The sequence below is a fragment of the Larus michahellis genome, chromosome Z (genome assembly GCF_964199755.1).
Source record: "Larus michahellis chromosome Z, bLarMic1.1, whole genome shotgun sequence".
In the NCBI taxonomy this organism is placed as follows: Eukaryota; Metazoa; Chordata; class Aves; order Charadriiformes; family Laridae; genus Larus; species Larus michahellis.
In genome coordinates this window covers 40219962-40241556 of record NC_133930.1, presented here as the reverse complement: position 1 = coordinate 40241556, position 21595 = coordinate 40219962, and the positions used below count along the sequence as shown (strand labels likewise).

Sequence of the window (21595 nt, the reverse complement as noted above, 5' to 3'; positions counted from 1 at the left end):
TACCCACATGAAACTTGACATCACAAAACTTTTCTGTGTTTCCAGACTACGTGCTAGTTACTCATTCTCCTTACAGCTATGCTCCATTGAAACCCTCCATGCCCACACCTCATGACACAACTTCTTTGGCTATCGGACCTTTTCAGGGAGCACATCACTGGTAAAACTATTCCAGGTCAAAGATATACACCAGTACCATGGGTCTCATGCCACACAGTCCTTCATAAACTTACTCAGTCCCATCTTAACAACAGTTATACAGCTGCCCTTGTGCTACACATTAGAGGTCAAAGTAGAACAGGCTAAAAACCAGAATTGCCACAATTCAAGACAAGGTACTGTCCTTTGCTTTTCTAAGCTGAACAGCACACGCTTCTTCACCTTTATTATGTTGTGGTTTTATTTAAAAAAAAAGTGGAAGTGAAGCCTCTGAGCAATGAGAATGGGTTAGCAAGCACGGTCCAACCTCAGAACTACGTAAGTATCTTGCCTAAGTTTTTCCGCTGACATCAAGGGCAGTGGTAGATGGGAACAGGAACTGCCCAAATAGCTGAAAAAGCACTAGCTGAGGAAACAAGCTCTTCCCCGGCCCAGATTTCTGGAGGAAGTGGCACAGAAAGTCACAGGACAGAACTGCAAGTATTTTCCAGCCAAACAAAGTGCAACAACGAGTGACTGGAGAACTGTAAATGCAATACCTGTATAAAAGAGTGAAGAAAAGTGATGTGGGCAATAAAAGATAGGCGGGTCTTAACTATAAACAAGACTTGAATAGAGCAAGATCTCCTTGTGAAAGTTACCTAAAAATATGTAATTAAGTGGGAAATGGCACAAAATGCCTCTGTCAAACACAGGTCCTGCCAGGCTCACCCTGTAATTTTCTAGACATAGTATCTGGAGGAGGTGAGAATTAACACAAACGGCAAGGTTTGTAAGGAATTTGTCTTAAGAGGAGAGATACGTTGTTAAGAGTGAAAGCATCAGGCAAAGACATGCTACCAGTAAGCCCTGCATGGGTAAATTGTGGGGTCAAAATTTATTAATCTTTTTATTAACATTATCAAAAAAAGCAGGAGCATAATGGTAATATTTGCTGATAACACTAAACTATGGAGCATATGCAACACAGGATCCTGAACACAGAAAAACTGAGGGTGTAAGTGTAAGAAAAGGAATTGAACTGGCATAAAATACAAGTATAGACAACTGGTGGTTCACGGAAAAGGGCAGAATTTAGAGTTGATAGTCACTGTGACCTCCCAACATGATGTAGTTGTGAATTCTAGGCTTTGCCAGAGATGTATTTCCAGTAAATACCCAGGAGAATTCGTGCCATGACAGAAGTCTCTACAAGGCTTCCTCTGGAATATTGTGAATTTTGAGTTGAACAGAACAGAGAAGAGCATTTAGAATGACTGGTGGGAATGGAAACTCACCTGTGGCAGGACTACCAGGATTTGTCTTGTCTAGTCTAGCAATATAAAACAGCTAAAGTGTCCACTTCAGGCACTGAACTTGCTTTCTTTCTTCTACTAAATGTCAGGAACAATTTAGACTTCAGTTTTTTGAAGCCATAAACTAGGAGACTGAACACAACCTCTATCTAAATACAAAAAAAACATTTTCTCAAATATGATTTCCTTTAATTTCTAAGAAAATTATCTGGAATGTTAAGGTCATCCAGACACTGAAAAGGTAATTGCTAAGAATTAGGTGGGAACTCTTAGGTGCGAAAAGAACTTATTATTGTCCTTGACTTGACCAGCAGTGCTGTAAGCAACACTCAGAAATGAAACCCCCTAACCCATAACATGTACTGTAGAATCATGTGGATCTCTGTGCTAATTACAGAAATAAAAGAAAAAATCACCACTTCTTTGAGGTGATCTCTCAAGAAAGTGATCAAATCTGTCACCTAACAATTTGGTTGTGTAAATATGTATAGAAAAATGCGCATTTATAGCTCTCTTTAGTTATCAACAGTGCTAGGTGGACCTAAATGATGCTGGTCCCAGACAATTCCCAGACAGAAAAACAAAACCAAAACCAGTATCAGCTACTGTTACAACACCTAAATAGCCCTATGCTGCTAGCATCAATGCGTGCTCCAACATTAAATATGTCCTCTCTTAAACAATATTTCTGTTTTAAAAAACAAAGCAAACAAGAAGTATACTGTCTGACAAAGCACTGGGGGGGGTAGTATTAGCGTAGGTTTTTTAGTCCAGACATATCAGATAAACATTCAAAGCATTTGGGAACTTACTGCACTAAATTTCTGACAACAGCGTTTATGCCCAGAGGTGTATCTGTTGCTAAGAGCAAAGAATTTCCATCAATCTAGCAAGAGTGTACACTTTGAAGCTGTACTGAAAAAGCTTTCAATAGTAGGCTCTGCAGTAGGTAGACATGTCTTACGATTTCACAGAAGAAATAAAGTACCCCCCCCAAAAAAAAAAAAAAAAAAAAATCAATGGAACATGTTTTGTTTGTTCTTGTATTTCGCCAGTTCTGAAATATATTTCACTTATAGCAGGTCTGAATTACGAATATGAAGGGAAAAAACACGCAATGAAAAATGTTGTAAGTCTTACTTACCTTTTTATATGTTTTCTCTTCATTTGGCTTTCCAGCAGTAACATCCCCATTTTCAGTAACAGACGACATCTAACAACAGAAGCTTAAGTTATAAAAGAAGTAGTTGCTTTAGAAAAGCGAGTCTTCAGAAAACATCATACTATTTGTTATCCATTTCTTGCTAAATACAAACTTCTTAGAGGACAATAAGCCACCAAGATCAGTGACGTATCTAGGATATTCCTAGAAGGATTTTCCAGGCAGACTAAAAGGACAGCACTGCCCCAGGAATACGTCAAGCATATGACTGATTCTATGCAACCCTTTATTTCTTTTTCCTGACATCAGTATGCAGGTCTGCAGGAAGACATTGCAGTGAAATCTCGCTCCACAGCAGACTGCACGAGATGATCTTGAAAGGTAAGATGATGAACTATGAAACTTGTGTGCCAGATTCTCGGTGGCATGTCTCAGAGGTCCAAGGCTGCATTGACATGCTTTATCTCCTCAAAGGAGGACTTAGATACTTGACATTGTATCTTACCATGGCTGTAAAGCAACACTAGATCAAGAATAAACCACTAAATTAGAGACCACTTGGGTCAGACACTTAAGCATGGCTGCCAGAGTGAATGAAACAAAAAGCTACAAGGACACGTTTTGAAATTGTTCTAGATTTTGCCAACACTTTCACAATGGAAGTATACGTACCCTTATGAACAATAGGACAAGTCATCTGGAGCTGAGAGTGAAGATCAAGGCATTCATCGGTGGTGTTAATGTTTTCCACAACCTATTAAAAGAAAAAAAAATCTATTACCACTATGCCATCACAAATTTACATCTCGCTGAATAGCTTTAGATTTCCTATTTCTATTATTCTTCAGCCCAAGCAAGATAACAAATAAACTTATTTTTGAAGTTTTCCATAATGGAAGATATTATTAGCATAATTTCTGTGAGTAGTCTTGTTGATGTGAGCTATTTCATAGTTAAAAATAGTTTGACTAAACATTTGAGAAATATTTACATAATCAGATATTCTTTGATACCTCTTTAGAATCAGCTCTCCCTCCCATCTTCCATATCTGTTTTTAGCCACATCAGTAAAGCTATTCTTCAATTTAATTTCTCAACCATACCGGAAGAAAAAAAAAAAAAAAACAAAAAATCAAACCCAACAATCTAACAATCTTGTTTGTCTTTAATCAGTAGAAATAGCATCTTGTACATAACTAAAAATTGATTTAAAAAAAAATAGTAATTCCCAGGCCTCATTCACTGAATTTAATTTCCCAGTAATCTGAAAAGTATACATAACAGCACTAAGAAACCTTTTCATAAAAGGCTTCAAAACAATAGTTTCCTCCTCTTCAGAGAACCAGAGTATTAACTGCACCTCAGACCAAAAAAAAAGGGACAACAAATAGAAATCTGCATTTTCTAAGAACAAAACAATTCCTCCTTAGAAAAAAACTCTTCTAATATTACATACCAGTATTTTCCTAGTGCAGCTAGGTGCATTTCCTCATTGTAGCCTTCATGCAATTAATGTACCTTAATCAATAATTCCCTTACTTGGATGTGCATTAGCATCATCCTACACATCAAACTCCTACTTAAAGGCAACAACTTGGTTTTGATAGCTTTTAAAACTGAGTGTAGTTTACCTAGCTTACCTATATTCATACATTTAATATTAATTAATAATGATCCATACTTGTAACTCTATCAGTATATGAACACAGGTATCAAGAACTTGTGTTAGAAAAGCTTTTATAGGAAAATAAATGTCATTTTGATCACTAGTAGGAGGAAGACTGTTTAATCAACCAATCCCTGGGTAAAACCACCAAAACCCCCCAATTGTTGTTCTCCACACACCCCCAAGACTATTGATACAGTAAGATATTCTACTACTTCCAAAACTTCCTAAAATATGATCACACATACTCAACAAAAGCGATCTATGAATGCAACATGGGAACTTACTTTCAGTAAGAAGTTGGCTGGAGAAAATCCTCAAGCCAGACACAGAAGAAAACCTTGTTTGTTCCCAGCATAGTCAGACAAATTATTCAAGAACACTTCATTCATGTGAAAATACACCCTTGTAATAGTGCCAAGGATAGGAAAACAGATAATGAGATCTCAATTCCAGCAACTACCAAGTACAAGTACAGGGTGCCTTCTCATGTGCTTTATATCAAGCATAGCAAGAGCTACTGTCTCAGTTCTGCTGAGGTTTAACAGTGCAAAGACAGGTCACAACTTAGTCTTGGACCCACTTCCAGGCTAAGCTACAGCTACTTATTTTTTTATTACAATAGCAGGAAGCTACCATAACCGAAGCATTGGATCTCTGCATGTGTCTGACAAAGGGCAGGTTCACAATAAAGTAGGACTCGGGGGTGGGGATGGTAGAGGAGGAAAACATTTAGTCTCAAAAATACCGTAGGTATTCAGTGAAAGACTGGTCTATAAAGATCTCCTGTTTAGCTTCTTAGATGCTGTGCATTCTACCAGATGACAAGAAAAACATTAAAGTCCAGTAGAAATTTAAAGTGTATTTTTCCCAAAAGTTCTTGAAGAGTCAACATTTTGGTCATGAGTCTTACTTGCAGCAAAAACTAGCGTGACCTGTTCCATTCCTGAGATACAAGTCTACAACTTTCAATTACAACTTTCTGCTCGGAACACCTCCTTGTCCTAAATGCAGACTTAAAAGAATCACATCTACTCAATACATGCTTTAACCTTTAAAGGCAAAATCTACGTTTCAGTTTCACACACTGGAATTGTTGAATCGTACACTCCTTAACTAACACAAACTGCAATTTCCATGATTCTGGGGAAAAAGTGCTATATGCATTTTCCTCTAAAACTACAGAGGTGCCTTTTTAATATCTCTACCTAGCCAGAAGCCCGCTATGTCAGTGCCACCCTGCCCACCATACAGCTGGAGTTTAGAGAACGGAGGGGACAGACAACAAATGCAAGTTTCCTACTCACCTTCTCTTTTTTGTTCTTGATTTTTAAATTTCATTTTCCTTATATAACACAAACTCACCTTTTACTGACAGCACAAGGCATTAATTTTGCCAGATTATAAGTAACTATCTGCTTTTACACAACCTTAATTGCTTAGGCCCAGCTCACAGAACAGGTACTGGTACTAATAGCTGAATGGCCTTTTAGCTCAAATTCAAGTGAACTTTAGAAATCCCACCAACTTCAATGAAAGCCAACATCCATGACAAACACTATCGTTAGGTTCCTACAGGCCTCATGCGTTAATTCATCCAACTAAAGATTAGTTCTGATTTCTTTCCACTATCAGGAAAACAATATTTGTTTGAAGAATGCATTTCTTAATATAATTTAGGTAATTTCTTAAAAGCAGTGACAAAACGTGCTATTTAGAAATCACATTCCAAATGCAAGCCATGTGTATTCTCACTACAACTGCCGACTGATAGTTAAAATTGCATTTTTTTCCCCTTGATTTTGTGAGAGGTATCTCCCCAGTTCTAGTGCATGGAGGCTTCTAGAGTGGGTAGTACATTAAGAAAGAGAAACCTCATCTAAAAGAAGATATATTGCTATCTTTTCACCTGGCATAATTATCATTTTAAATATGAGAAATAAAAAACAAACAAAAGGCAAACCAAAATGACACTTAAAATTTTCCAGTGGGCACAGGGAGAATAATAGAAGTTAAAGAATACAAGAAGTAATTATGCCTGTCTAAGATCGACAATACACAAATAAAATAGATGGGTGCATATTTTTAATCTTTCTGTCTGAAACACAAAACTGGATTTTCAGGAAATACCCAGTTTTGTTTTTTTTTTTTTTTTTTTTTTTTGGTGTGTGTGTGTGAATGTATTGGGATGGAATACACCATTTTGGAATTAATCCAGAAATTCAGTTCTCATACCTGTTCATTTCAGATAACCTATTTATTACAGACAGGCACTTCCTAATCCTTAAACAGTTGTCTTTGGCAAGCAGGTTGAGGGAGGTCGTCCTCCCCCTCTACTCTGCCTTGGAGGCCGCACCTGGAGTACTGTGTCCAGTTCTGGGCTCCCTGGTTCAAGAAGAACAGGGAACTGCTGGAGAGGGTACAGCAAAGGGCTACCAAGATGATTAGGGGACTAGAACACCTCTCTTATGAAGAAAGGCTGAGGGATTTGGGTCTCTTCAGTATGGAAAAAAGACGGCTGAGGGGAGATTTATCAACACTTATAAATACACAAAGGGTGGGTGTCAGGAGGATGGGGCCAGGCTCTTTTCAGTGGTGCCCAGCAACAGGACAAGAGGTAACGGGCACAAACTTGAGCGTAGCAAGTTCCACCTAAACATGAGGAGGAACTTCTTTACTTTGAGGGTGGCAGAGCACTGGCACAGGCTGCCCAGAGAGGTGGTGGAGTCTCCAACTCTGGAGACATTCAAAACCCGCCTGGACGCGTTCTTGTGCAGTCCGCTCTAGGTGACCCTGCTCTGGCAGGAGGGTTGGACTAGATGATCTCCAGAGGTCTCTTCTAACCCTACCATTCTGTGATTCTGCCTTCCTCCAGGAAGACATGCAACCCCCAGAATGGGGCAGCTGACTCCTCAGAGAAGCACATAGAATCTCATATTAAATTCATACCAAGGATCCCAAGTCAGTGCCAGACAAAAAATGGAGATGATCAGAATAATCATTTTATCTGTCCTAAGAACTGGTATTGAAAATTTCCAGACTGCATTCTTGATGATGGCAGTTTGTCAGCACAACAAGCAAAGATGTTGCCAGGCAATTCTAATTCTATAAATAGCATTTATAGTGTATTCTGTTAAAAAGAGTCATCAAGTTAAATCCTTAGTAGCCCTTGTCACTACTTGGTTATGACTTTAAAGCTGCATCTTTCAATTCAACTATGAAAATCAAAGCTGCTTCATTTACTGCAAAACTCACTTTTACTGGTGAGATTTACCCAGTTACACTTTTCCTTGTGGTAGCTGTGAAAGTAGCTTGACAAGCCAGTTCCTCAGTTCACTAAAAGGACTTGCAGATCTATACGGCAACATGCTTCCACCAAACCACTTGGAGGACAGAGTCATACACTGCCAGATTTCAGCTCCAGTGTAAAGATGCAGATCTTTGTTACACCTTCGTGACACGGGAAGGTGAAAAAAATCTAAACAAAAAATGTTCCACAGCAGAAAAAGCCATCAACACATATTCATACTTGTCCTCTTGTGATCCCCAACCCCACCCCAAGTGCCCCAAAACCATTTGTAGTAACCTTGGAGCTACAAGGGAGTAGCTCCAAGATCAAAAGCCACCAATAATGCTAACTCCTCTGCTTCCTTGGGATGATGAAGACTGGAGCTCACACCTTCTTGGGCACTGAATGAACTTCTCTTGCAAATAATACATTTATGAAGTCTCCCTCCCATCTGGATTCTCTGGCCACGATTAGTGCATCAGCACCCATTTTCCCAGTTAGTTATCGTCTCATCTTGTCTATGTTTCTATGAAACTTGATGGTACTCTAGACCACTGTCAAGTTTAGTTGACAAGTTTAGGTCAACCAGAACGGACAATAGCTTTCCTCTTCCCTCTCCAGTAGAATTAGAGCAGTAGGATTATTTATATAAGATTATTTGCAAAAGATGGGGCTTGGGACACACAAAACATCCTCCGAACACACATCCAAGTTGCATACATACATCTTGTTTCCATATGAAATCAAGTTAAAAATACCAGCATACTTCTGGGGTGTCCCTGGGAACAGAAAGTGAAGAAGGGACCTCCAAGGTTTTTTGCACTGCCCTGTTTTCAGAGCACTCCGGAGGCAGCTGAATTGTTATCATGTGAAAAGTGTGACCTAAATTGCTTTTACTACATTTTAGCTTCCTTACAGAGCTTTTCTTTACACTTTAAAACAACACCAACTATAATTTTCATTATTTAATTGCCTTCATTCTGAGGCAACCAGACAATGCAGAGCGGTGTTTAAGAACATGCAAGCATTGCTAGTCAGTGTGCCAATAAGCACATGTAAACAAGTGAAAGGAAGCACAATTTGGTGTCCTGCACAGAGCTGGAAAAGAGGCAATACATGAAACATCCCACTGCTTTCCCAACAGTCATCACAAGTTAACCCCCTTTTCCAAAAACCTTATGTCATTTAATGTCAGTGAACATTCTTTGTACATGAGTGTCTGGACAGTTACATAACCCTCAAGTAAAAATTTGGCCATTCAGTTATAAAAAAAAATACATACACAATTTAGCTATTTCTTTTTTTATTTTCCTCCTCTTTCTTTTCTTTTTTTTTTTTTTTTTAATAATATCCCAGACACTAGTCTATGGAACAGATTCACTTCCCTATAGTAGAAGTCATGCAGCCATCTAAGATCAAACATACCTGTATGCCCCCATACCTGAAACATCCAAGGAGTAAAAGCCAGTATATATTTTTAAACCAATATATCCTGAGAATGAAGTCAATGTTTACATATTGCAATACACTGGACACTCATTAGAAATTCTGAAAAAGCTTCAAATTTGAAAAATGTTGTTTTCCTCCCTGAATTTTCAAATTCAGAACTTTGACCCTAGGTCTTTAATCTACCTGATTCCTGTAATGCCTATCTATCCAACCTCTACTGTCAACTGCTGTGACTTCCGCTGTTCCCAGAAGCACTGAAGGATTTTTTATGTCCTTCCAGACACCAACTGTGAAAGCAGAGCAAACTTTTTACTGCATTGTAGATAACACTGATTTATCCTGCTAAAAGAAAAAGAAAGAAGAAAAAAGAAAAATTAATCTTTTCTGCCTATATGGCAGAAAAAAAAGAAATTGTATGAATTGTAAAGGAGAGGTAGAAAAGAGTGAAGAAAAAAAAAGAATGGTTAGGTCTGCTACCTTGGCAAATTCCCGGCCCCCCCTAACTGGTTATGGAGGTTTTAAGAGTGAGTGAAAGTGAAACCTGCTAGGTAAAATTTGTGATAATAATGTAATGGTTGTTGCATAAGTGAAAACTAGAAGAGGCTGGTCTTGCTAATTAATGCTGCTAATTAACTAACTGAGGTCTCTGAAATTAACAACATATTGTCCAAACACTGTCTGCTTCCAGAGACTAATAAGACCTGATCATTTCAAATTTATGGCAAGGAATGGTATGCACAGAGGCTCTTGCTTATACTTACTGCTATAACAACCAAGGCCAGCTCACCTTTTTTACTTGCCCTGTTGGAGGGTCGGAAGCGGGAGAGTGTAGAGGGGTCCCACCTGCAGGGAGGAGCGGACAGGACAGGTGACCCAAAACCAACCCACAGGGTGTTCCATCCCTTTTGCATCATGCTTAGTATAAAAGCTGAGGGATCAAAAGGTCAGTTCTTTCTTCAATGGCCAGTGTCCGAGGAGGACTCTGTTCATCTGCCTTTGATCCCAGGCTGTGCATTCCTGAATCCAGATCCAGAATCCAGTTCCCATCTGTCACTGAGTCCAGTCTGGAACTTTCCCTGTGCCTGCTGGTGATGTGATCGTCATCCTGGGAGCTTGGTATGGTTTTGTATATATTTCATTATTTTCTTTTTATTTTATTATTAATATTTTGTTAAAGTAGCTTACTTTTTTTTCTGAACTCAAAAGCCTCTTTCTCTGTCTCCCTGGTCTCCGTGGAGAGAGAGGTTGGGGAGAGCATTGTCATTCATTTCAGTGGCAAGTCCAGCCCAAACCATGACATATGCTAAGTAAAACAAAAAAAAAGAATTATTCCTAAGACAACCCTGCTCGTGTTGTCCAGTTTCAAGTCCTGATTAGCCTGTAAATGTAATTAATTTTTTAATTTTGCCTCAAAATTAAGAGATGGAGATCACAGGCAGTACACAAAGTTATGAAATTCACATCTAAAATAAAACGGAAAAAAAAATCCTTCTTCTCCTGGTTTTCATGATAACATCAGGACAGCACAAGAGCTACAGAGAAAGCAGCAAGCAAAAAGCATCACAAAACTGCCATTCAGACTGCTAGCCTAGTCCAAGTCATCTCAGCTGTTCACACCACCTTTATTTACCTAGCTTAATAACACACGTTAGTTTCAGTGCCCTGCCAGATGTTTTAGGCTCTCAGTAACTAATCCAAGTACAATGCTAAGACTCTGATACTGTTTGATTTCTGTAGTGACCCCGTTTCCCAGAATATGGCACATTATTTTTTTTTCTTAAAGTGGTAATAGGAGTACCAATTTTTTTTTGTTTGCAGGCTGAATTTGAAAAGTAATTTATAACTGTTATTTATATTATAAACTATATACATTTATATTGTAATGCTTTGATTTACTACAAGAAGTATCAGATCACCTAACCTCCTCTTTGAGCTTTCAGAAAGGGAAAACAAATTAAAAGGTAGAACTTCAGCAAATATCACCTCCATCAGAGTTTACAAATACTTGGAATACAGCTTGATTACCTGGGAGATCTGACAACTTACAGGAGTCCTGCCATCTTCCATTTAAAGTGGTACTCCTAGTGCATTAACCTGTTCTCTGAGGTGAAACAGACTACAACTGTAATACCCAGAGTCACAGAAACAGCCACAAGAACAGCACAAGTTATAGCTTTGTTTTTTCACATTCTTTGTTTTGAAAATAAGCTGCTGTGATTTTTCAGATGGAAACTTGCTTACAACAATGGAAATCAAACCAAATTTAGTAAAGGAATCGAAGTTTAGAAGTCCTTGGAAACATAGCATACTGTGCTCCTCCAACAAAACACATCCCTTTCCATTTGTCACTTCTGTATTCTTTAAATTCTGCATCTCCCAGATAACTTGAAAGCCCTCTGGGAAGAGATAGTTTGTTGTTGGGTTTTTTTTTTTATTCCCTCCATGAATTTCCAAATTCAGAGCTTTATTCTTAGGAGTCTCAAATCTTACTCCTCTATTGCCTATTAGCCTATTTAACCTCTACTGTCAACTGCTGTGTTTTCTGTTCTTCCCAGACACACCAAAGGATCTCTTATGTCTTTCCAAACACCAACTGTAAAAGCAGAGCAAATTCTCCACTGCATAGTAGGTGGTGCTCATGTATTAAGAACTATGGGACTCTTCCAAATCACTGATCCTAGATCAGCAATCAGAAAGAACAAACATTTTATCCCTGACATAACTGACGTCATATTGTGTATTTTGCAGAAACTGCTAACAGGCCGTCCTTTTATGAAGTGAAATGGCCTCATTAATTTCTCATTATTTTGTAACAGACTGAAAGCATACGAAGTAGAAAGGCATATTTGTACATAGTCAAAGAAGACTTCCCAGTTCCTACTTATGTTTTCATAATTGAGATTTTATGTACCAACAATGGTAGCTTTTAGAAGACTAGCAATCTTTCTAAAAAGCCAATCTGAGTTACAAATGACTAAAAATTGTCAAGATGGGGTTTTCTTTGAAACAAGTGAAAGAAGGAAACCCCTGCAAACTACATACAACTGCATGCAGCAGAAGAAAATAGAAGTTATGGTAGTATCACAGTGAAGGGCACTGGTAGAAGACATTGCAGAGTCCAGAATCAGAGCTCTGCTCCATTACTTTGTCAACTTTGATATGGCAATGGTCGTAACGTTACTAACACATACCAGACATTGCAATTTGAGATAACACCACCGCATAATGCATGCTGTCCAACACAATACTGCAGCATGTTGGGACAAATGATTGATTAAGAAAGCAAAAAGCACAATCAGAGGGAAAATTCTTCTACATTTGCCTTTGGCAGTACATGCAAAACTGAATGACAGGGATCACATAACATGCTGGTCATGATTTTTGGAAGGAAAGAGAGGCAAGCTGCATCACTGACATTATTGGTAGGTAAGATCCAAAGGGAATAAATTCTCATACAAGGGGAAAAGAAGGTCAGTGGAACTGTTACTTATTTTCTAAAGGAATGACACAAACAGAGGTGCAAACAATCCCACCTTGCTGTGCAGGAGATGTACACAAAAGAGGAATTTGGTCAAACCAACAACTTTACTGATCTGAAACTCCAGAAAGAATCATACAAAAAATGGAAAATATTTCAAATGGATAAGGCTAAGTATAAAAAGCATTGAGTGAACATGCAAGATCAAAACTAAAAAAGCACAGAAGAAACTACTATGATAAGAAATGTGTATGAAACAAGAACTTCACAATAGTTGTAATGATCTGAGACTTTTATCTTTTCTCTACGCATCCACCTTTTTCCACCTTACCAAAATGTCAGCCATACTATATTTTTCTTCACCAACTCAGAACTGCTATGCAAACTTAACTTTCCAACAGAAGCACGTAGTGAAGACAGATAATAGAAATTACTTGCTTAGAAGAACATTCCAAAAAAGATTGAGTGGACAACACACAAAAGCTGTGGTTAAAATAATTCACATGCACTGAAACAGATGGCATAATTTGTTCATCAGCTCTCCACAGGCAACTTGTAAGTGAAACGCCACTGGAAATTATTCAGCTAATCAGCATATTAGCATATAATTATTCACAAAGTTTACAGAAGGATATGCTGTGGAAACACTGAGGTCAGTGCTGGAGTGGATTATCATGATATTCAAGTTCTCTATGCTTTCTTACCTAGGGTCCTGCAAGTATAACTTCTGTGCATACAGCTTTTACTGAATGCTAGCTAAGTTAAGCTTTTCAGCAGCCAGGTTATCTAAGAAATTAATCTTTAAAATACCATCTTCCTCCATCTGAGAGCCCTTCTATACAGCTGCAAAAAGATAGATGAAGAGTGGAACAGACTACCTTGAAGGATGTGACAGGCAATACTGGAGATTTTTTGACCGATTAGACTACTGTTTTAAATGTAGTTGGTACTGTCTTGAACAAAGGGAAAGGTCTGGATACCCTCTCATGATTCCTCCTGGTTTCCATAGTATCACCATCTATCACTCAGGCTGAATATCTGCAACAATTTCAGGTGATCCAAGCTGGTGCTGCTATGGTCCTGCCTTCCAAGCATGCATTCACTAGCATCCTTATTGTGGCGCCAGTGCTCCTCAGGCCCCAGGAGAATTCACCTAGACAATTAAACAAACAAAAAAGTAACCTACTGAAGAATAATAACCGTAATGTAACTCCTCACAACAGCAAGCACCACTTTTACACGGACTCCCCTGAGATCAAGAAGAAACTTGGAAGGGAATGAGGAGGCGATGCAACTCGTCAGCCTTTGGCCCATGCTAAATGAGAGATCAATTGTCTCAGTTGTTTCAATCCCTCACACACTTCCGCATAACCTCAGAGCTGTAAATCCGCTTGTGACAAAGGCAGGAAGCAAGACTGAGAGACAGATGGAAAGACGTGTTGGCATCAGTGCCCAGTGGTCTGGGCAACAGCACCAGAACTAAGCTCAAGATTATCTTGGGGGAAATATCTACAGTAACACACAGGTAAGGTTACATTCCTAAATGTATATTTAAACAGCAACTTGTTTTTTAGGGGCCTAACTTCTGTGAAAAATAAGGTCCCTCAAGAATGGATACAGAAGACTGAAGTAAGCACCAAATTTGAAAGTCATGTCTAAATTCAGATGAGAGACACCTTAAGTCACTGTACTCAATAATAAAATCTATGATGACTAATTAAAAAAACACACTATTTTCCCTCTGCAAAGTTGAAACTGCAATTAGTAGAAGTTTTCCTTGGATCTCTCCAACTTAATTTTAGTTAGAATTTAACAAAAAGCTCACTTCATTCTTGAAATTGATTTTAAAGAACCTATCGTACCATTCTCAGCACAGAACAACACTTACATCACCAAAATTCCTTTGATTAGATTAAGAGCTCTCAGTTTCCTATACAGCAAAAGTTTCTCAGAGACCCTTCCCAAATCACTTGCAAAGCTATGGAAAGGGAGACCATTATCCCATTTTATGAAATGCCCTCCCAAGCACATAAGCTGGAATCTTCCTGGTTTAAACGAGCTTTCTAACATGTTTCTTCTTAAACTACAGAGACAGCTTCAAGGGAGAAAAGAATAATTTCAGAAGCTACGTCTGACAAGAGGAGTTCAAAAAATAAGAGAAATACAATAAAATAAAATTCTGAAACCAATTAAGGAAAGAACTGCTCAGCCTGTAAGGAAATAGCTGCTATTTGTCACAGCTGCTGTCTAGTTGTCATCAAACGGAGACAGACATTTTACAGCCACTAGAGTAGAACTGCACCCCTAAGCGCACCAAGAGAACTGCTAGTATTTTTAAAAAAAATTATTACACTCTCTGGCCATGTGGATGCTTAAAAGTAAAGGTACTACTGCCCTTATAATGGGCCGTATATTTCTGTTCTCCAAATCAGTCTTTGATGGGTAGACCCGAATGAGCAACTGACTGCTTTTTTGCCCAACAGCAGCGTGACAGTATGCTGTATTTCGCACTCATCTGAAACTATGAATATACTTGTAGTGTACTTTAAGAAACAAAATCACATCAACATAGACACCTATCCTACTGACATTAAGGAACATGAGGTATATCTTGGGAAGAAATATGTTACAACTCTTAAGATATGGAAACCTAGCCACAGAATTTTTAAATGGTGATATAGAAGTTTTCAAATTAACATTTTCAAGTAGTTATTTACAGCCAAACGATATAAGCAAATTGTTTTACAATAGTCTTTCACTTGCCAAACCAAATTGAAAAACCTGTCCCTGAATATTTTTGGCAGTAAGAAAGTAAAACGAAAGCATTACTAAATATTTCTGCCAGTTCCAAAACACTCCATTGTTTTTTAGGTGTGGTTTACATGCCACATTAACTGCACCAATATGAACTTTTTTTTATAAAAACCCCACAAGTTCGTAAACAATATATAAGCACTGCCGTAGTCTTCCTCCCCAGGAAGTTCTCTGCAAACGGCAAGCTGTTTGGGTTTGTTTTTTTTTTTTACATAACCTAGCTAGAAATATTATGGGAAAATACAAAATCCTAAGCTAGCACTATAAGCAAAGGATACATCTGCACATAAATTAGGTTTTCGATTAAAAAAAAAAAGAAAAGAAGACACTGAACACAATGAGAATGGGACTTACAACAAAAAGGAGACAGTTCTCCACCAGCACCAAGACCAAGCAGTGCCACAGCACTTTCCAACAGAACCATACACAGCCTGACACCACTGAATTTTAAAGAGAACCGATCAGAACCTGTCAGCTCTTCCAAGGAAAATAAGTGCTAGTTTTCCCACAAATGAAAGAAGCCTCTGAATTCTTGAGAGGCCTGAATAAGAATCTCCTTCCTTCATACAGAAGCCCTCTGAAACACCATCTACACCTCTCAGTGCATTATTATAACTGGTTTAGAAGCATCATTATGACTAGGTTAGAGAAGGCATACAGTATTATCTGTAAGTCAGTTAATGGCCTACACCATGGTTTTTCAAAAGGTAAAAATACATCTTTCAGCACTTAGAAAGAAAAAAAAGTATTAATCACACTTTTTGCCTAATGCATACCATTTTATGAATCATTAAGTATAAAGAGAACAAAATTCCAAGACAAAAATATAGTCACTGGCTATGAACACCATATAGTTTCATAAACTAAAGTGATAAAAAAAAGAAGCAATTAAATCAATACATTCTCACAGAAACAGAGTGTTCTTATGATTTAAACAATACAATGTGATACTCCACTTTCTGGTATGCCTTACCTGACACTAATCAGTTGGAATGCTTGATTAAGTAAGTGAAATAACTTTTTCAGCCTATGATTTTACCAGTCATTGGGTTGTTATTTTTTTAGTCTGGGGTGACTTAAATCAGTATGCTGAACAGCACATACACTTAAATGTATTTATAGAAAATTGCCTTTCAAAGGTTGCTGTTACCAGCGTGCACTCACTACCCCCTGAACCTCTCTGTTTTGTGTCTTGTTCCTAGGAACAAGCAGCGTGACGATTAGCTAGGTAAGAGAAAAGGGGCCCTCATTAATATTTTGGACTAGCTAGCTGTGCTCTTACTTTCTAGCAAATAAAGAGATCGGTCTTTAGTTTTGTGTGCAATATGGTATCATTATAAGAGCACAGAACTGCAGCCCACCTGCAGGATCACCAAATAAAGGGCAAGAAAACAGTGAGACAAGTAAGAGCCAGGCAGACTACGCTGCATGCTTACCCCTCGTTGCCTTTCCAGCAGCAAGGATGGCCACAAGACAGACAGAGGTAGCCCCTTCGCTGCAGGAGCTGGTACAGCAGAAAGTCACAGAAACGGCGATGGTGGTGTGAACGGTTGTCTTGCAGAGCACTGTATTATCCAAATGCTTGTAAGAGAAGGCCATTAGTTTAACAAGTAGATTAGGAGATCAGCTAAAAATCTTTACTGAGGTGCTCTGGCTGGTGTGTTTGTGTGTGTGTGTGCATGTTAGCATATGCACATGCAAGAGTGACCAAGAAGAAGGCTAGACACTGTCAGATGCCTCGCAAGGCCAGGCTGGAGGTGCTGCACCTCATTAAAAAAAGCTGCTGTTAACTAGCAGTGACTAACACTGGCCTGGCATAAAATCCAGAAAAACTGGACACTATCCACTTCTCCCTTCAAAGCGAATGGCTTTCAGCAGAAAGCACTGGTTTGGAGATACAGGTCTAAGCTTGCATTTTCACTCAAGAGGATGAAGGAGTTGGCAGGGTGATGCTAAGTGAGGCTATGATGAAGAAAGACGCACAACCTTAACCCAGCAGCTGATGACAAACCACCCTCGCAGAAGTAAAGCAGAAGTCCTGCAATGCTTGTTGGTAGATGCTTCACTTGGGAGTTTCTCTGAATCATGAAAGTAATAATGAGGTTTTCTAGTTAAATAACCCTTGATTACTTGCTCTACAAAAAAAATTGCCTGTGTTGGTACACCTGTCTCTGAACAACCTCTTGCATCAATGCACCCAGCAGGTCCAAAACTCAGCCAGTGTGGTCTCTGCACAGGTTTGGAAGGTTCTCCTTTCATGCCACTGAGTTTAAGGTAGCACGATACTCTGCAAAACAAAAATTACAGCTTCCAAGAGCTGACACATATCAGGGTGGATGGAGGGAAGAGGAATCTATAGGTGTATTTCATACCTGCATGGCATGTGTACCTGTGAAGGTGTGCACCCTTCTTTGCTCAGAAAGCAGCCAAGGCTATTGAAACTCCATCTCTCTGCGCCAGCCATCACTTTGCTCATTTCCTTTGCTGTGTTTATGTCCTCACAGCAGGAAGAAAACTAGAATTAGCTGAAAAGCATACTTTCTTTCTCTTTGAAGACTTTCATGCATAGAACAGACAGGAAGGGCACAACTGAACACCGCGAGCAATTTGGGATGGGGAACAAAGAAAAAAAAAAAAGAGAAAAACAGGGAGGGAGAGATCTCAGCAAGAGACTGTGCACAGTTGAACCCAGACGAAAGGCAGAGTAGGAAGCAATAGTGGACAAAGACCAAGAGAGCCAAAGTAGACAGGAAATACATGTTACTAGCAGATACATGGATAGGAAGGGCTTTCTGCTTTGGTCTATTAAAAACAGGCTTTTGGTGCCATTAACTTTGAATAGTTGAAAGGATACTCAGGGGTGGGAAAAAATAAATTAACAAAGTCAATAAACAGCTGATAGTATAAAGTTATGTTGTAGGGAAGAGAAAAAAGAAAGCAAATTTGATTTTTGTCTCCAGGATGATACAGGCATTTTTGTCTGAAAATACAGAAAAGTCAGCTCACTGTGAAGCATAGATGTATACATTTATGTCACAGAAGGGCTTTGAGATATTCAGTCCTGCCCCATTTGTCTACTGTCAGGCAACTACTACCTATATCAAATGTCATCAATCCATGGTCAAGATCAAGGAGACAGATCAACAAACCAACCAGTCAAACTCAAAGTGCTGTAGAGCTTAGCTGCAGAGGCAACCATTGTAAGCTGCTCCTGCACTGCTCAAAAGCCTGAAGAGACGTACCTGCAAAGGACCATTGGAGGGGGCCTGTGCAAACAAACCAGAACTGGCTTGTGCAGGCACCTGTTATGGGTCAGCAGACCTGAGCAGCTTACTACAGTAAATCACATTTACTTACATCAAGCTCCTGTGAAAAGAAGGGATTGTTCTGCCTTGGCTTCATCACTTTCAGATGTTTACCAAAAACTACAGACAGAAATTTAGCCTTCACATTCAATGAAAATTATATACATGCACACACACACTTTTTTTCGTATTTTACTCTACTATTTGGTTCCAACCTGCAGCTGGTATAATCATGTGAGATGTGATTTTTACTACCCTTAACTGTGCACATCAGTGCATAACATTGTGATCCCAAACTCTAAAACAGGAGTTTGGGATCCTGTTACGTGCTATGAAAAATAGTTGCAGTCTTAAGACAAAACAGAGAAAAAAAAAAAAATCAGAGTCCTACACATCTCTCTCGAAAAGCTTGGAGTCTTTATTAACTCTTCACACCTCTACTATCAAGCCTCCTAATCTTCTTTCAGCAGGCAGCTGAATATCACTAGCTTGAAGACAACCACTTTTCTGCTGCCATTTCTTTAATTAAGAAAAAAGCAAACAACCAAACCACCCACCACATATAAATACATCTTTTAGCCACTGCATAGTTTGATGCATCTCTGTGAGGAATACATCAAATAGACCAATACTTGCAGACGGATCAATCTAAACCATTACCTGTACACATAATTTTGGCTAAACAAAAAGCAATCATAAAAAGAATTATGGTACCAGAAAATCTGAGCAAAAGAATATAATGCTTAAGTTCTACAGCTTAACAACCAGATGAAACCTCTACAAAGGCGAACAAATATACTGAAGAATTCAGAAAGATATTAAACACTATTTCCATTTTTTCCAGTACATGCTATTAATACCAGGAAACATCCTCCTGCATGGTCATTACAAATATATTGATCTTTAGTAGGAGATGCTGGTAGAGCATATTTTAAAACCTTGCAAGCACTAAGGTTGCATTACTGTGCACATTTTGATGATCCTCCAAATGGTGTTTTACCATGCAAAACAGACAGAATTGGAAGTGTAGGTGCACCGCGTTCTGTAGCAGAATGTAACATTTGCATGCAGGAAAGAGTTTTTGGCAGCATATTCTCTGTGTGGGATAATTTAGTAGTTACAAAAAGAACCTTTGAGCTAAGGGAGGCAGTCAAGGAAGCAAGATGTGAACTTGTACTTCTGTACTTACTTTGCAAAGGTTCTGTGTCATACTGTTCTTGCAAACTGAACAAAGACACGTGTTTCAGCTCCTTTCCTACCTATTACCAGAGGCCAAAACTAGCCTCACAGGGATGAGAGGCACAATCACAATAAACCAGAAAAAGGCTTAAATGAGTGAAGTTAGCTCTGCAATGTATTTTTTGATAACAGAGAGCCTTTGCCACGTACATCTAGTCCTCACACACCCTTTCTTTTCCTGTCATTATACCACGCAAAATAGATCAGAGATTAAAGAGAACAGAGAATGTAAGGGTTGCATGCATAGTATTTTCCTTCTTTTAAGTCACATACAAGTTTAATTACAGGCCCTGAGAGAGAAATACAGGATATCGCTATTGTGATTTACCTGCATTTACATCTCATGGCCACAATTTCAACAAATAGCATTCACGCGTACAGCAGTTTATAATGACAGACGGAGCCCACCTCTTGTCCTTCTGTATAGACCTCAGCCACACGCTGTTCTGTTGCGAAGCCCCAACACAAAGCACCATACACAACATGCAGTGCTTAAGCCCTCTGTTCCTCGTCCCACAGAGGAGGGGACACCATGCAGGAGCCTGCATTTTTCACACTGTGCCTCATCCTAGACACAATGACATAATTCCTAACTACAAATACGCCATTCATCAGGTTTGTTCCTTCATGTGAAATTGATAAAAAGTGATTTTGCAGAGTGCCATTTCTTATTCAATGTCTGGACTATCTTGTCATTTCAACTGATCCACACTCCCGCTAGACAATTTCTAGCATAATCTCTAAATTTCACCACTAAACTATACTAATGGTGTCAGGATAACTTGAAAGACATTTCTTTTTTTCCAGTTTGCAGCTTGTTGTTACATAATTCTTACCAGGAAAACATGTATTTGCTAACAAAGGAAAATATACAGCATGATTTTTCCCCCCACCCCAAACACTCTGCATTAAATGAAACCCATTAATATTTTTGAACATGAATATAGTCCATAAATTACATTCCAAGTAGACTTTTTGCAGAAGACACTATTTTCTCAGTGTTAAATTTGAGATGTGAGTCCAAGAACTGCCTTTGCAGCTCATTAAATCAACGTCATTTTGACTATATGCTGCAGAATGTGAGATCCTGTATGAGCAAGCTTCATCACTATATTCTTACACTCTAACTTTGTCACTGAACACACTTTCCACACTTTCCCAATATAGTTTCTTCCTATCACTTGGCACCGTGCATCATTATTTCCATAGGCCTGTAAAATTTGCAAAAATGCAATGATAATGCCAAGACTGACTAAGTTAATGATGATGAGTTCACAACCACTCCCTTGAGGTGGTTTTTTTGATATTTATAAAATAATTAGGAACAAGTTTAAGTGACTCAAAAATAAGAGAAGCAATATTGGTTCTGAAAAAATGTTTATTCCTTACTTCCTGCATCACTATGGCCTTATAAAATTACTCTGACGCTTAGCTGCTTGCAGAACCAGGCCCTGTTTAAAAAAAAGTAAGCAGAAGTACCTATGTCACAAACTGAACAAAAACCTCACCTTTACTGCAATAGCTGCAGAACTATCCACATAGAATAGAAACAGCACAACTAATCCCAAGGAAACTGAATAGGAAACCACCCCCTTCTGAAATTCCACAGTTTTGAGTGGTCTAAAAGGGAAACTACTTGAATGTTTTTATTAGCTGTAAGTACAAAGACAGGCTTACACATGAAACTTCCTTTTCATGATAATTTCTTGCATACTATGCCATCAAGAATTGCATCTTCA

At 38.7% G+C, this 21595-nt stretch overlaps 1 protein-coding gene across 5 annotated transcripts in view; it reads right to left on the bottom strand.

Moving 5' to 3' along the window:
• PIP5K1B (phosphatidylinositol-4-phosphate 5-kinase type 1 beta) overlaps positions 1-21595 on the bottom strand; it is a 114075-nt gene that overhangs the window by 76484 nt on the left and 15996 nt on the right. For 4 of the 5 annotated variants that reach the window (XM_074570447.1, XM_074570445.1, XM_074570448.1 and 1 more), the window contains 2 exons: positions 3289-3370; positions 2599-2667 (listed from right to left, as the gene is read on the bottom strand). In XM_074570447.1, coding sequence (XP_074426548.1) covers positions 2599-2667 — 69 coding nt within the window. In that variant the 5' untranslated portion in view covers positions 3289-3370. Of the gene's footprint in view, positions 1-2598; positions 2668-3288; positions 3371-10205; positions 10227-21595 lie in introns of those variants that run through there. The other variant, XM_074570449.1, reaches the window with a different exon arrangement.